The sequence below is a fragment of the Nannobrachium achirus genome (genome assembly GCF_963921795.1).
Source record: "Nannobrachium achirus genome assembly, chromosome: 10".
NCBI classification, from domain to species: Eukaryota; Metazoa; Chordata; class Actinopteri; order Myctophiformes; family Myctophidae; genus Nannobrachium; species Nannobrachium achirus.
In genome coordinates this window covers 446067-460239 of record NC_137819.1, presented here as the reverse complement: position 1 = coordinate 460239, position 14173 = coordinate 446067, and the positions used below count along the sequence as shown (strand labels likewise).

The 14173-nt window shown below is 42.8% G+C and overlaps 1 protein-coding gene across 1 annotated transcript in view; it reads left to right on the top strand.

Moving 5' to 3' along the window:
- The window catches only part of clasp2 (cytoplasmic linker associated protein 2), a 250807-nt gene that overhangs the window by 216996 nt on the left and 19638 nt on the right, over nucleotides 1-14173 (top strand). Inside the window, 3 exon segments of the mRNA XM_080735691.1 lie at nucleotides 325-403; nucleotides 4692-4832; nucleotides 10138-10281. Of these exon segments, the coding sequence (XP_080591817.1) occupies nucleotides 325-403; nucleotides 4692-4832; nucleotides 10138-10281 (364 nt within the window).

The following is a 14173-nucleotide window of genomic DNA, read 5'->3' as shown; positions in this document are numbered from 1 at the left end:
TTGTTTAGACGATAGCACTAGCAGAGAAAAAAAAAAAGAAAAAACAACGGTGCGGTCCAAGAAGGAGGGGTGACGGGCTCATGTTTATAAACATAATATTATGTCTCAGATCACAATACAATAATAGAAATTTCACGGCTAATCTACCAACCACCATTCTATTTTGTCTGGCAAACTGTTAATGTGAATTTCTGATAATTCGCTTCCTATTTTTGATTAAGCTTATGGAAACATGGCTACTGTTATGTTTGTTTTCATGCTTTTTGTCCCTACAATACTTTTGCTGAGTTTACAATGTAAAACATCTCTCTCTCTCTCACACAGAGAGTCTTTCCCCAACGACCTGCAGTTCACCATCCTCATGAGGTTCACCGTTGACCAGACACAGACCCCCAACCTTAAGGTAAATGATCCCCTTGTCCACTAAACCAGGGGTCTTCAACAGGGGGTCCTCAGAGTTACTGCATGGGGGTCCGCCAAATCTTTGTGGTAGGATCATTCGTTTAAATTAAAAACGTGAACCCTCGCATCCCTATTCTGAGAGGAACTTTAGCCAAAAATAGCAGCTCTACAAGCGCTCAACGCCTCGCAGCGTGAGGTGTTGAGAGCTTGTAGTTTGGCTATTCTAGGCAAATAAGTTTGGTGCAGAGGTAAAAAAAAGAACAGACCAAGTACAGAGTGAGTTAACTTAAAAACACAAATCCAACATAAACTGATGACAGTGTTGTCAAACAAGTCTATGAATCCATCTATTTGAGGATGTCCCGACCCACAGGTTGAACTTGAGAACCACTGCATTAGAACATCCTACAGGTGGTTCAGGGTGTCTGTTCAGCTGTGGGTGTAACTGGGGTTGACAGTTTGTTCCTTACGTTACATTGGGGGGGGGGGGGGGGGGGGGAGTGGTCGTTTATGCCATTCCCAAGACCAACCACTAGGGGCCAGCAGTGACGAGGACTATACACATGGGGGAGAATGGTATTGGATTGAAAACAAACCTTAACCAGGCTCCAGTTCAGCTGTAGAGTAATATGAGCCAATCTGCAATGGAATTAATGATACTAGTGTCTTTACACCAATAATTGATAATATACACTGTCTGCACACACAGTAAATTGTGTGTGTGTGTGTGTGTGTGTCTGTGTCTGTGTGTGTGTGTGTGTGTGTGCGCGTGTGCACGTGCCTGTGAGCGTGAGTGCGTGTGTGCGTTCCGGAGGGCTGGTGGTTGAGGAGGGAGGGAAAGATGGAGAGTGGTCTGGGGGAAATTGCAGAGACTTTGTAACCAATGGTAACTGTTGAACTGATGACCTCATGCCTGCCTGTGCTGGCTACACCCCCCCCCCACACCACACACACACACACACACACACACACACACACACACACACACACACACACACACACACACACCCGCGCGCGCCTAAGCGTCAGCAGTCCTTTGTGCTGTGGTCCTTACCCTCAATGTACATCTCCCTCCTTTTCTCCTCCTTAACCACACCTTTATCCTCGCTCTCCTAACGATGCACACCTCCCTCTAACGATGCACACCTCCCTGCTTCAGTCCTCCTTAACACTGCTTTCCCCTTCTCCTTAAAGGGCCAGTTCACCTCTGGGACAACCAGATCTTATTTCATTGTTGTTTGGGACACAATCAACACAATCCTGAGTTATTTTATGTGTTCAATCTGTGTTTTGAGATATTTTAGTATTTCAGCATGAATGATGATGCATTTTGCATCATATGAGTCATCATGCTGTATCATATGATGCAAAATGCATCATCATTCATTCTGAAATACTAAAATATCTCAAAACACAGATTGAACATACAAAATAACTCGGGATTGTGTTGATCGTGTCCCAAACAACAATAAAATAAGATCTGGTTGTCCCAGAGGTGAACTGGCCCTTTAGTTACTATGCACACCTCCCTCCTTTTCTTCTTCTTGGCGATATACACAGTTTTTCCTCGTTCTAACGCAGGGGTCTTAGACATTTTCAGGCCAAGGACCCCTTAGCTGAGAGAGAGATGAAGCAGGGACCCCCACTACCTTTTCATAGATTCATCGTTTGGCAGCACAGTCATCAGTGTATTTTGGATTCATGTCAATTTGTGTTTTCAGATATTTAACCACTTGAACCGTCAATACTTAATAAACTTGACCTTTCACTCTGTACTTAGTCTGCTCTTTTCCGAAATAGCCGATTTACAAGCTCACTCGCTTGTAGATCTGCTATTTTTGGCTATAGTTCTCTGAATATGGACGCCAGGGTTCAAGTGGTTAATATAAAAAAAGGAGAAAAAAAAAGTTTCAATCACACAAAGATTTGAAGGACCCCTTGTAGTAATTGAGGACTCCCTATGGGTCCCGGACCCCCTGTTGAAGACCCCTGATACACACTGCCGATGCACACCTCCTTAACGATGCACACCTCTCTCCTTTTCTCCCACCTTAACGATACTGTTTGTCCTCGTTCTAATGAGGCACACCTCCCTCCTTGTTTTCCTCCTTATCGATATATATGTCACAGTTTTTTCTTTTTTTGAGTTTCAGTGAAATTGAGAACAGGTGCGCTCGTCGTGCGGCGCAGAACAAGCGGTCGCTTTGATCCACAACAACGACAACGTAGCGTCGGCAGGAATGATAGCGCCTCACCCCACGGAGGTTAAGGTTAGGGTTAGGCATAGTATTACGGAGGTTAGGGTTAGAGTTAGGCATAGTAAGCTAAACACAGCCGAGCTAGGCTAGTAGATAAACAAAGAAAGAGCGACTACACAAGTGGCTGTTGTCGCCATCTCATGGTGAATACGCAGAATTACACAGGTGCGCTGATAAGAGACTATCAAAGTGAATTGATCCAGGTGGTGTTAGGGGTGTGTGGTGAACTACAAAACGAGTGCTCTTACCCCAATCTCACTGAGTAACCCAAACTGACTGTAACATATACACCTCCTTCCTCGTCCTTCTAACGATGCACCTCCTTCTCTCCCCTAACTAATGATGCACACCTCCCTCTAGGTTTTCCTCCTAACGAACAATTCCCTCCTCCTGCTCCTCCTCTTGACCATGCATTGCACACCTCCCGTCTCACGATGACGCACGCCTCTCACTTCTGTTCTCCTAACCCAGGGGTTTTCAAAGTGGGTGACGGGGCACCCTGGGGTGCCGCGACGGCAGTCCAGGGGTGCCGCGAGATAATTTGATAATATTTGGAATTTGTTTGGAGACTTGAAGAAATATTGAGTATCATTTTAAACTTGAAGTACAATGTTATTTTCAGTCAGTTCTAACCAGAATGGCTTTTATCTCAACATTTTCCTCGCAACTTAATCACTAAAATATCGTCACTGTCGGGCAGAAACCTCGTATCTCCAAGTTTCAAATGTGTACGTCTTTTGGTAAAGCAAAGCTCTGCTTCATCATACAAGACAATCATACAACATACAATCATACAACGCCTCGCATCGCGAGGCGTTGTGTGCTTGTAGATCTGCTGTTTTCACTAGTTTAGTACATTTTATAGATGATAAAAACGGTTTTGGACATACAAGGTTTCCACCTCGACAATGACGATGCTATAAATATAAGGTGCTGTGAAAATTATAATGTAGGGGTGCCTCGGATTAAAAAAAAATATTCATGGGGTGACCTGAGACAAAAAGGTTTGGGAACCCCTGTTCTCCTAACTGAGGGTTGCACACACATCCATCCTCCGTCTCCTCCCTGGTTCTCCTCCTAAATGATACACACCTCCCTCTACGCTCTCCTAACGATGCACACCTCCCTCTCTTTGTCTTATCCTCCCTCTCTCTCCCCCCTCTTTCTCTCTCTTTTTTTGTGCCACGGTGGTGCGTTCTCTCCTCTCCTCTCCTCTGTGTGAAGCCTGGGAGATCGAGCGGGTGTTGCGGGCGCGGGCGAGGCAGGTCAGGGTCCGGGCTAAACTTGTTCCCCCCCAGAGTGCGGCGCCACGCCTGCTCTCTGGACGAGCAGGTCGCAGCCTGGAACCAGTCCTGTCAGGTAGGTCTTTAGAGGCCAGGCGCTCCGGGGGGGAGCAAATTTCGCCTTGCCCGGCAGTTTTTTTTATTTTTTATATACTTTTACTCCTTTTGTTTATGTTTTTCATAAATTATTTTTTTTCTTTTGCAATCAATAGTGGTGGTTGGTTGGTTAGTTAGGGAGGAGGAGAGTTGGAATGAGGAGGAGGAGATACAAAAAAAAAACGATGACATCTGTGGTTTTTTGGAGGTTTTTTGTCTGGTTGTGTTTTGGTGTCGTGCCCGTCGCTCGCTTTTAAGCGTCACCGCCCATTCCTCGCTGTTTGCCATTTGGTTGTGGTTTCGGGGATCATTTGTGTTGCTGACAGTTGGAAACGGCATGTTCATCATGTGCACTCTGAACCCCACCATCGCCCCCGCCCCGCTCTCACGGTCATGTCCATTCTTCCTCCTCACACAGGGAACCAGCGTCACTCCTCAAGAGAACCTTCGGATGGCGCTCATCTCTACCCCATTTTCATGTTGACTGCAGTCCCACCCACCCTCGTCCATGCATTTCCTTCCCATGTGTATATTTTGAATGTGCGGAGGAAGTATCACAGGATCTGAGGTTCTCTAACGGCCTTTTGCAAATATGCGTGTGTTTTGTGTGCGTTCGCGTGCGTGCGCGTGTGTGTGTGTGTGTGTCCCTCAGGTGAAGGTTGCCATCCTGAAGTACATCGAGACGTTGACGCTACAGATGGACGCTCCGGACTTCGTCAACTCCAGTGAGACTCGCCTGGCCGTGTCACGCATCATCACCTGGACCGCAGAGAAGACCTCGGACGTCAGGAAGGTAAGAGTGCACACACAATATTATTCATATCTATATGCATAGGCGATTTTAAGGGGTGTCCCAGGGTGCACTTGCACCCCCTGGCCACCAGGCGGCCATTTTCTTTTTTTTTTTACTTTTTTTTTTAATGTAACTTTATTTTATAATTATTAAATAAAACAGTGATCTTGGTTTGTAAAATGTGCGCAAAAAGAGGAGGGGCAAGTATTTCTGTTGTTAACTTGGCAGACTCGGCAGGCACTATGGGTGGTCTGTGAGATTAACACCATATAGGCATTTTACAGATTGAGAAAGAACACAAAATTAAACTGCAGCAAATAATTGATCAGTATGCAAGTGCCAAAAACCGGAGGCGGCAGTTCATTGTGTAATAAGGATGATTGCTTGATTGCTTGATGATTAACTTGATGTTTGGCTTGTCCTGTGCTGCCTCTGCCTGCAAAATATAAGTAAATAACTTTGCTCATGATGTCTAGAAAAAGAAGCACCTGTTTTGCACTTTTTTTGTTTATATTGTGTTACATTTGGGTAAAAAATAAACTGCAGAAACCCGTTAAAACAACAGGACAAAACCGCTAAAAAACACAATTTTTGCTTAATAGTTAAAGCATACAATAATGGTTAAAGTGGTTAAAATCTAAAGTGACAGATTTGTGTTCAGGCCTAACATTATTATACATCACCTGGACGTCAGGAAGGTGCGGTACCACCTCAGATACACACTAGGGCAGGGTTCCCCATTTGCGGCCCGCGGGCCATTTGCGGCCCGCGGGGGGCTACTGTCTGGCCCACACCAACCCCAGTAATAATGGTGGTATAAGAGCAGCAACAACACTAGTATATCGTCGTTGTCAGGTGGAAATCTCGTCTCGCCAAATTTGTACGTTCTTTCGCAAATCATATAAGGCCGTCGCACAAAAGTAGTGAAAACAGCAGATCTACAAGCACACAACACCTCGCACCGCGAGGCGTTGTGTGCTTGTAGATCGGCTGTTTTCATTAGCTAAAATATTTTTTAAAATGTGAAATTCAAAACGAAGATTTTCACCCTACAACGACGATATCTGAACCGTCGCTGGAGTAACGGGAACGCCACCGTCGCCCCTTGCAATGTTGTGGCCCTCAGCTTGGTACCCTAGAAATAATTCGGCCCTTGGAGAAAACTAATTGGGGAACCCTGCACTATATTCCAAAATTCGAATATCAAAGTCACTATTTGACGTTGTTCACCAAAGTCGGATATTCGCTTATTTTTTTTATTTTTTTTCTTTCTAGTTTTCTCTTCAAAAATATATAGTTTATAAAGCATGGCTAGATAGGAAGTCATAAGAATGAGTTGTCAATGCCCCTGGTGGATGAATTTGTTAATACCAGGGTTTCTTAAACCTTTTTAGGCCGTGACCCCCAAAATAAACATATTTGAACTGGGGACCCCCACCCTGACAAGCACTTGGAAGTGTAGGTATTACATTTAATGTGACTCGGTTCCGCAGCTAAATGTTGTGAAAATAGCAGATCTACATGCGTTGCGAGGCATTGTGAGCATGTAGATCAGCTATTTTCACAATGTTCGCCTCTTGCTTACTTAATATTTATCAGTTTGGGCAGTCCTGTCGAATATTATTCGAATACTTTGAGGTAAAATAATTCGAATACTAAAAATCACCATTTGTGAATGCCCTAATACACACACGTTATCCTTATTGTCGGGGATCTCACTTTTAACTTTTTGTGTTTTCGTAAATTATCAGCCCTGCTTCATCATACCACAGCGTCATGCAAATTGCAAAAGCGTCAAAAGCAGCACGTTTTGAGCTTGGCGATCTGTTATCTTTGCTGTTTTTGGAGAGTTTTGGACAATTATGACATATCATATTATGTTTTATTAGCTAAAACATTGGGCACAGAGGGGCAAAAGAAGGTGGCCAATATAGACCCCCTGGGGGACCCCACTCAACAAAGTACTTTATCATATTAGTCCAGTCATTTTAGGGTTAGACCTAGAACAAATTGCAATAGTAGCAAACTCAACTGATTTTGTATCCTCATTATGTCCTTAGTGAGGGAAAAAAAGTCCCAAGGAATCCCACCGGGGCAAAGTTTTGAAAACGACCTATCTACCTTCAATTAATATACACTACAATATAACGGAAAAAATGACTGAAAAAAAATCTGCTTTAAGTGGGATATGAGGGGTCAAACTAGGTGTTTTTAATTATTCTGAATCCATTGCAAGCATTTGTTTTGCATGAAAAACATTCCTTGGGCTAAAAACGGACCCCAAAAGACTGAAAATTTATGAAAATTGATGAAAATTGACGTTTTGAGTGGCCATTTCTGGCCCAAGGAATGTTTTTCGTGCAAAACAAATGATTGCAATGGATTCAGAATAATTAAAAACCCCTAGTTTGACCCCTCATATCCCACTTAAAGCAGATTTTTTTTCAGTAATTTTTTCCTTTATATTGTAGTGTATAGTAAGTGAAGGTAGATAGGTCGTTTTCAAAACTTTGCCCCGGTGGGATTCCTTGGGACTTTTTTTCCCTCACTAAGGACATATTGAGGATACAAAATCAGTTGAGTTTGCTACTATTGCAATTTGTTCCAGGTTTGGCCTAATTTTGGCCTAAAATGACTGGACTATATGTCTTTTGGCTCTCGAGTTAAAACGTTTGGGAACCATTGTTCTAATGTAATATTTCTACATTGTGTGTTTGTCTGTTGTGTCCGGGTAGCTCATTCGGCGTATGAGTAGCACGTCTTGGGTGCAGCAAGTTGTGCGGCAAGTACTGGCAGCTGGTGTGGTGCTCCTCAGCAATCCATCTCTCACGGGTCTAGCGCAATGGTTCTCAACCTGTGGGTCGGGACCCCCAGGGGGCTTAATGTGCAATGTTGTTTTGTCACTCAAATGTAAACAAACCGACATAAAGTTTAAGTGTATAGATGTTATCTGTACACATTCTTAAGAGCCAATTTTTTAATACCTCTAAAATGACAAATTAAACATTGGCCAAATTGTCTAATATTAGAGGCAGAAATTGTGAATATAGCCGATCTACATGCTCACAACGCCTCGCGACGCGAGACGTTGTGAGCATGTAGATCTGCTATTTTCACAATAGAACCGTGTTATAGAGGTTGTCGGTTATGACATCACCGTAAGATTCGGGGCTCCGCCCACTTTGGCAGCCTCATACATTGCTAGGTCTTGGATGCATCAAGATCAGCCTGTACTAATTCTACTTGTTGAGCAAGCAACCATACTTTTACTTCAATTGCTCTAGGCTTTGATTGCATTTCAATAAAACCATATTTGATCAACATAACGATCACACACATTTTACTGTTTATAGGGAATGTTATATTATTATAAACCGCTCTTTATTTCCAAAGCAATGGATGAATGTGATGGCTGTTCTGATCTGCTTGTGCTCATCTGCGCTGCGATTTTAGCGTGATATCTTTTTATTAGGAGACAATAATGAGCACCAGCAAATGAAAGCAGACATTCCAGTGAATATGGACACGTTTAAATTTAAATTTGTGGATGAAAATTGACCGAGTAATGGCCGAGTCAAATTGCAAGTGGCCTTGGCAGTGGCCCAATAACTGTCACGCTATGTGGTGTAAAGTAATTTACTTAAGTACTGTACTTAAAGGAGTAGTTCACCACTTTTCAACCTGTCTTCATATAATAGGTCCTCACTAATGTTCATGATAAAATATCACAATTTTTTTCTACTTAGTCCAAGTCTCCTAGGAGAGCTGTGGGAAGTTCAGAATCCATCGTCTTGTGACATCATCATTTTCCGAAAAAAAAATTAAGCAATATTTTTTAAATAAATATTTAGATTTTTATTATCGCGAGAACAATGGCTTCCACTTTAAAATTGCAACTTTTCAGGAATAGAAAGCCTGCAGTTTCTATAAGCTGGATTGGCAATCGATGATGTCACAAGACGATGGGTTTCTGACCTGCCCACAGCCCTCCTCTGAGAAAAAAAAAAGAAAAAGTAAAAAAGCTATTTTTGAGTGAGGACCAATTATATGAACATAGGTTGAAAAGTGGTGGAGGGGCACTCTTTAAGTACACTTTTGAGTTATATGTACTTTGCCAATATTTTTACTTCTTCTCCACTACATCTCTGATCCAAATATTGTAGGCCTACTTTTACTCCACTGCATTTATTTCAAAACTTTAGTTAGTAATGCTAGGCCTACTATACTTTGTAGATTTTGATTATTATTACAAAACATCATTAACCACTTCAGCATATATATATATATATTTTGACCATTTGAAAATAGCCGATCTACAAGCTCATGTTAGATCCATGCTATTTTCAAAAGATGTTTTGATAACTTGAAAGGGACATTCTGCACAATGAGTAGGCCTACTTTTACTGTTGGTACTTTAAGTACATTTTGATACCATTACCAATACTTTTATACTTTTACTCATGTAAATTTTGAATAGGCCTACTGGACTTCGACTTGTAATAGAGTACACTTAAATTGACCAATCCATCTTGTCTACAACCAGCGAACTGTCATTGCTGTTCTCCGGTCATCGCTTCCTTTTATCCAAGAGTCTCACAAAGAAAGATAGGCTAGCAACGAACATGGCGGGCGGAAGTGGCCGATTTTCGCAAGGCCACGCCCAGTCCTCAACCTCTATACAAAATGTAATGCCTCAACTCTTAATGTTTGTCAGGGTGGGGGGTCCACAGTTAAAATGTGATTATTTTGGGGGTCGCGGCCTGAAAAGGTTGAGAACCCCTGGTCTAGCGCCTTGTAACGGGGACAGATTGATTGATTGATTGAAGACTTTATTAGAAGATTGCATAGGAAAAGGTACAGTTTCATGACGGTACAGTTCACTGGTACAAGGTCTACTAAAAGGAGATCCATGAAAAGACTAAGCTTATTTCCACTGGAAACCATTGAAGTATCTCATATAACATTGAATGACAGACAAATAGAACACAGTACTATGCAGTAGATATGTAAAGAAAAACAAAAGAAAAGACAGTAAGTCTAAAACAAACAGTATATACAAAGAAGGGGCAGGGGAGGGTAGGGTTGGGCTAGGTTCATTTTTTACCAGTTGCGAACGGCTGCTGCCTGTAAGTGGTTTTTCAGGGCAATTTTAAAGGATGCTAGTGTTCCACACTCCTTTATGGCCTTCGGTAAGGCTTTCGGTAAGGCTTTTCCACACTCCCGCGTGTTACCGGCTGATAGCGACAATGAGCCACTCCTGACCTACCTGTTGTGTGTGTGTGTGTGTGTGTGTGTGTCCCGGCAGGCGGCCCAGTCGGTGCTGATCGCTCTGTTCCAGCTCAACACCCCAGAGTTCACCATGCTGCTGGCAGCGCTGCCCAAGACCTTCCAGGACGGAGCCACCAAGCTGCTGCAGAACCACCTGAGGAACACCGGCAACGCAGCACAGGTCAGACTCAGTCACCCAGGCGTGTTGTTGGCCGGATTATTCATGAAGCGTTCCCGGAAAATAGAAAGATCCCATGATTGGCCGCTAGTTGCGCTGTTTCCCCCCCCCCCCCCCCCCCCCCCGCGAGGTACCAAAAAGAATATTGGACCCCAGTCATTTCCCCCTTTGATTTTCTAACCGTAATAAACATCGTCATAATTACTTTATGGTTCCTGTCGTAGGGCATTCACGAATAGTGAGATGTTTAGTATTCTAATTATTCGACCTCAAAGTATTCGAATAGTCAAATATTCAACAGGACTGGCCAAACTGTAAGTAAGCAAGAGGCGAACATTGTGAAAATAGCCGATCTTGTGAGCATGTAGATCTTCTATTTTCACAATATATATCTGCGGAACCGAGTCACATTAAATGTAATAGGCCTACCTACAATTCCAAGTGCTTGTCAGGGTGGGGGTCCCCAGTTTATTTTGGGGGTCACAGCCTAAAAAGGTTTGAGAATCATTGACCACTCATTCTTATGACTTCCTATCTAGCCAAGCTTTATAAACTATATTTTTTAAAGAAAGAAAGTGAATATTCGACTTTGCTGAAGAACGTTGAATAGTGACTTTGATATTCGAATATTCGTATATTTGGTGAATGCCCTATCCTGTCGCTAGTAAAAAACTGCCTTTCAATCACTATGATATGCGTTTTGTGCAATATGGTCCCATTTATGTTAAAATTGATGATAAAGTTGCGGGGGGCGTGGACAACTAAACTGATACCAGCCGGCTGTGTTCTTCTTCGTGTGCTTTATTTCGGGAGGCTCAACACCATATTTTCCCATGTATCCTTGCGGTTCCACGTGACCGTTGGCAGCCAATAGCATTCCTTATGATTGGGTACCATTAAAACAATGATGGCGACACCCATACAAGGGACAAAAAAGTGTCATTTTCGCAGCATAGAAAACAATGGCTTCGCACCGTCCATGTTTTTTTTACAGTCTATAGAGTCACAACAACACGCAGGGGTTAAAGTTCTCAGTCGGGGCGATTGATTTCAGCATTGTCTTGCGCCTAATAGCGATAGGTAACCACATTCTCCCTAGTCCCGGAAAAAGACGCACTGTGATTGGCTGGCGTCGCTTTGAATGACAACCCACTGGGGCCGGTGCTGGATTCGGGTTTGAATCCCGATGCTGCGTTCGGGTTTGAATCCCGATTGTGACACTTTATTTCGGACACCGCGGACAACTTTTTTTTTTATGACGATAAAGTATTAGGGGAGGTTAGCGTTAGGTTTGGTTGTCGAAAAGATAACATGTAGAAATAGCGACACGCTCCCGACCAGGGGACTGCTTCTGTGTCCGAGGAATGATGCTCAAAGGGACTTCATCAAATCACACGCTGGCAGGGTGGGGTTTGGGAGAATGGAGTTGCCTATCGCTATAATGCTTGTCTTCCCATTCTACCATATTCACACCACAGCCACATGGGGCGGCAACACGTCTGAACCTGCATTACAAACCATTGTAAGCAATGGAGCGACGGTCCCAAAATATGAGTTCTGTTCAACCAGTTTCTTTTGACCAAGTTGGCGGAGCAAGCACTGCACACTTACAGTTTACAGTTTAGGCATTTAGCAGACGCTTTTAATCTAAAGTGACTTACAATAAGCAGATAATACATCACTATAATAAACAAGATAATATGTCAGAACATCAACAACAATATAACAAATGCATATGAATATCAATCTAAAAAAAAACATATAATCAGTAAAGAAAAAAGGATTCTAAAAAACTAATGCTAACTAGCTTCCTGTATGGTCATTGAGTGTTTCAGTAGTGCTATGGGTTTAGGTGGAGTCTGAAAAGGTGAGTCTTCAGTCCAAAGCAAGTCTTTGCACACAGCAACGTTGCAACCAAACTTACCTTGAATGTCGTGGATGTACCCTTCAATCCAGTTACTGTAGCGCTTCTTTTGAATCCTTTTGGGGATGTTGACTTTGTCATCTGCCCATTTGTCAATTTGATCAAAAAAAATTGGTGGAACAGAACTCTTTTGGAACCGTCGCACCATTCTTTACAATGGTTTGTAATGCAGGCTCAGACGTGTTGCCACCCCATGTGGTGACGCAATCCAAGATGGCCGCCAGGGGCATCAATTGGGTATGGCAGGTGTATGCAGCTGCCATACCCTGGGTCCAGGGCTGAAAATAAAAGTTATGGTACTTTTAAATATAAATCCATGAATCAATCAAACTTTATTTAATGAATGTCTCTTTGTCTATCTGTGCTGGTTATTATGTTGTTAAATTACAGAAAATAACTACAAATGCAAAATTTAACAAAATGGTCACTTCAACAAGGTATTATAATTATATTCTCCACACTTGTATTCTCCCCATCTTGACAAAATAGTATATTCCCAGTTCCCGCAGGTCAGCTGCACAGGTGCAATTCATTATTGTTAATCCACCGTTTGTCAGCCTTCTGATTGGTCCCTGAGACTCCCTGACTGGCCAACCAGAAAAAAATCATTCACTTTTTGCTATCGGGGGTGGAGTTTTTGCAGTGGAGAATGTTGCTTTAGGCTTTCAACACCGTGGGCTCTGCGCGACACAGCCAGCATGCAGTACGGCCCCGCGAGGTGATAGCGATTTCACTCATTATAATGAATAAGCTTCAACAAACTAGTTCACATGGACCTTATCCTTACAACTAATTGACAAGCCAGCTCATGGTGGTGTTTAAGCATGTCATTGATAGACTCTCACACCACTGCTTCTAGAGATTCCTCCTTTCACACATAAATCGCTGCATTTTCCCCCTACATTCCTAGCTGCTTTCCCTGAACGTATTGTACTTGCACGATGTACAATTAAACAAAACATAATTTAATGCTATGACGCGAATTACATCATAGTACGTCCATTATTAACCTTCCGGCCGAAACACAGACTTACAAATAGTTCCACAGTGCAGTGTACTTATGAGTGTAGTGTAGGCCTTGATAGACTCTCACACCACTGCTTCTACAGATTCCTCCTTTCACACATAAATCGCTGCATTTTCCCCCTACATTCCTAGCTGCTTTCCCTGAACGTTGTACTTGCACGATGTACAATTAAACAAAACATAATTTAATGCTATGACGCAAATTACATCATAGTACGTCCATTATTAACCTTCCGGCCGAAACACAGACTTACAAATAGTTCCACGGTGCAGTGTACTTATGAGTGTAGTGTAGGCCTACTGTGTCCCCTGGTGGCAGGGACAGTGTAGTGCAGACATCATCTTTCCCAGTACGGGACAGAATCACGTTTACACTGCATCTAAAGACTCCACCTTTTGCACAAAAATCGCGCAGCAGCTAACAGCGTTAACACAGCACCCGAAACACAGACCAACAAAAGTAACAAGTAAAAGTACTCTACTCCAGCCTTCTTCACAATGACCAAAGCAAAAGTCGCCAATTCAACAAGTAAAAGTACTCCAGCCAATTCGATTCCCATTTTTTGTTCATGATAGATATTGACAATAAGGTATTGAAAAAATTTTCATCTGATTTAAAACCTAAACCCTTATGTTGATCAAATATAGAGCAGTCCTGCCTGAGCGCCCGGAGGGCGCGAAGTCCTAGGAATGGAGCGGCCGCGCAGCCAATTCGATTCCCATTTTTTGTTCATGATAGATATTGACAATAAGGTATTGAAAACATTTTCATCTGATTTAAAACCTAAACCCTTATGTTGATCAAATATAGAGCAGTCCTGCCTGAGCGCCCGGAGGGCGCGAAGTCCTAGGAATGGAGCGGCCGCACAGCGGCCGCAAATTTCTAGTCAATGTAACTAAGAGTTACGATTGGGTACATATATTTTAAATGGGCAGAATTACGAA